General features: G+C 30.6%; 1 protein-coding gene across 1 annotated transcript in view; it reads right to left on the bottom strand.

The window, feature by feature from the left end:
- Window positions 1–1,639: 1,639 nt before the first annotated feature.
- The window catches only part of LOC107864110 (thermospermine synthase ACAULIS5), a 6,939-nt gene continuing 5,468 nt past the window's right edge, over window positions 1,640–3,110 (bottom strand). The window contains exons 7-10 of the mRNA XM_016710382.2: window positions 2,922–2,997; window positions 2,765–2,823; window positions 2,291–2,427; window positions 1,640–2,006 (exon numbers count right to left, since the gene is read on the bottom strand). Coding sequence (XP_016565868.1) covers window positions 1,928–2,006; window positions 2,291–2,427; window positions 2,765–2,823; window positions 2,922–2,997 — 351 coding nt within the window. The 3' untranslated portion in view covers window positions 1,640–1,927. The remainder of the gene's footprint in view (window positions 2,007–2,290; window positions 2,428–2,764; window positions 2,824–2,921; window positions 2,998–3,110) is intronic.

The following is a 3,110-nucleotide window of genomic DNA, read 5'->3' as shown; positions in this document are numbered from 1 at the left end:
CGATTATATTCCATTCTTGGGGAATGGAATATAATCGTGTCTTAAGCCTATCAAATTATGATAGCTTATAACCTCTTTCAAGATTTTGCTACTTCAGAAGCAAATCGAGGCATACATATGATGTAGAGAATTTTTCTCTATCATATCTTATGATCATAATATGTGTGTGAAAATATCATCACTTTTGATGACCATAATCATATTGTCCCTTCACGCTTATATCGTGCATTCAATCACTTGTCTCCTTTCAGACATATTATGCACTGCTGCCACATACACCTCAAGAATGAAGTAAGTTGTCATATTTCAGACTTATCATATATTGCTACCACATTCACTTCATGGAATGAAGCATATTCAATGGGTCGGATTTCATGAATTTTCACCAAACACCCATTATTTTGCCTTAGCCATCACAATATCATCAATACATGCTTTGAGATCCAATCTCAACGTATTATGCATATAAAGGCGTCTTAGGCATAAATTGATGGGACTTGCACCCAACGTATGATCATCCCTTTTGATAATCTTATTTTTGAGGAATAAATTTAAAATATAAATGGTTCCAAACCAATTATTTTTCCTCAAATCCAATAATAATTATATTAATAGTAGCAAAAGAAAGATAACATAAAGAATTACTAATCTTGAAATCCTTCAGCTCTATAATCTCACCTTGTTTGGCAGAGTCTCGTGCTGATAACATTATAAAATAATACTCCCTCCGTTTCAGAATAAGCGAATTGTTGGGGTATTTATTGGTGATTCAAAATAAGTGAATCATTGAATTTTCTTTTCCAAATTTACCCTTATGATTTGACAACCAATTAACTTTTGAAAAAGTATTACAAGGTCAACTTTTTTTTTGGAGGGTAAAAATGAAAAGTTGTGTTAAATTTATGTCTTTAATGGTTTTTCCTTAATTTGTGTGCCAAAATCCAACAATTCATTTATTATGAAACGAAGGGAGTAAAGAATAAGAAGAAGAGTAGAGAAAATAGAGAGAATGATTCTTATTTCTACTCTTGAGGGATGAGAGATCATAAGATTGTAAATACAATGAACAAAACTCTTCTATTTAAAGGAGAAGTTTACTCCTAGTCTGAGTAAAAGACGGATGCTTCAAATCCTAATAGATATCAAAGTAAATCTTGATAAACATTCACTATAATGTAAATACATTTATACATTTTTAATTTCTTTGGATCGAGGGGTTTAGGCATTGGCCCCAATCTGTAGAGTACATGAAGAAGGACATAAACCATAACCTTCAGAACAAGATGAAAGATGAGATACACCATCTGTTTGGTCCTGTAAGACAAAATTATCAGTTTATGGAGCATGACCATCATCTAAACTAATGGATGTTATTCACATAAACATAGTCACTATACAACTATGTAAGGCTAACATCATTAATCACAAAATTGGATTTTTCTTTAACTTGCGCGTGAATTAATTAGGGATTTCTTCTCTCAAAAGGACAATGAAATGTACTTTTTTCTTGACAGATTTAAATCATGTAGCTTATGAAAGAAATTAAAATATTTATTAATATGTAACAAAAAAGAATAACAAACTTTATATGAGTGTGATAAAAACTTTGGGGGAGCATCCAAAGATTGTATTTAATTAGTGGACTCAAAATTTAAAGATAGTATTCCATATTTAACCATAATATTCCAATTCAGAAACAACAAAAAAGATTCATAAGCCACAAGTCCTCTTTCCTTTAGACTTTAGAGTAAAATAGCACCCTCTCCACTTCCAACAAAAAAACAACGAACATATAAGAAACATAAGATCCTAGATAACTTTTGATTTAATTAAAACCATAAAGAAAATCAAAACAAAAGGAAAAAAAACAGTAAAGTTTTCATCTTTTTGGGTTGTTGTTAATGCTTTCAATTTTTGTTCCATCATCTCATGCTTGATTGTGTCTTCCATGTCCATAAATAAATCTTGCATTCCCTTCTGTATAAACATGAGTCTCATTGTCCAATCTGCCATTGTTCAAATATTCATCTAGTTAAAATCATCGAAAAAATCGCAAAAAGGAACTATATATGAAGTATACGGACTGGTAGTATAACATATTTTTAGATCAAATTAACGTGTTACAATAAGTTGCACATATGATATTGTAAGTTAAGTTGACATGATAATGAAAAAATTATTTATACTGTTATACTGAAACATAAATCTTATTTCAGTTGACTTTAGGTAAACAAATTGTGAATCTGTAACAATTAAATCAATAATTAAATAAAATGGAAATGTTCCTTACGATTTTCGAACAGCTTTGCTCAATGTAGAGGCAGAAGTGAATGTTTTCCCATCAAGATATCTATTTTCCCCCTTGATCCTCTGCTTGATTCTTTGGTCTAATTCATCCACACTTGTAACAAATGGACTATCTGATGCCTATAGCAAATTATAGATAACTTAATTAGTCTTGTACAAATTGAATAAAAGAATATCTCTATGCACAAAGCTTCAATTATGCACGGGTCCGGGGAAGAGTCGGGCCACAAGGGTTTATGTTCACAGTTTTATTCTTCATTCTATTTTTTTTAATGTAGGACAATTGGTTCATAACAGGCTGCTTCCACAGTTCAAATTCATGAACTCGAATTACATCGATCAATTTTACAAGTTATGCTGGCTTTCCATCTTGTACAAATTATATATGATGAATGAAATCATTCTTTGGTTTGAAATTTCTGAAGCAATTATTATTTGGGTTGAGAAGAAATAATACCATGACCCATCCCCAAGTGTCAGCATAGGATGGAATATGAGCTGAATAAGGCACAACATCTGTAATAAGACAAAAGATTTAAATGTTAATATCATTTTATATATCAAGTTTTCAAGAATGAATTATACCATAAGAAATTAATATAACAGAAACTTACATTTGAAAACTTGTTTCAGAGTATTGAAAATGCAGGAAAAGACTTCTGTATGACTGAAAATTCCTGCTGGTCCTGCCTGTTGAGTGTTGTTATTCACAACATTTCAGCATTCATTAGTATTACAAATTACTAATACAAGGTAATTTTCCCACATATATATATTATGCTAATTTTATTTAAACGATACTT

The sequence above is a fragment of the Capsicum annuum genome, chromosome 3, assembly GCF_002878395.1.
Source record: "Capsicum annuum cultivar UCD-10X-F1 chromosome 3, UCD10Xv1.1, whole genome shotgun sequence".
NCBI lineage: Eukaryota > Viridiplantae > Streptophyta > Magnoliopsida > Solanales > Solanaceae > Capsicum > Capsicum annuum.
Note: the sequence above shows the minus strand (reverse complement) of the source record. Positions and strands in the feature narration are given on the sequence as shown.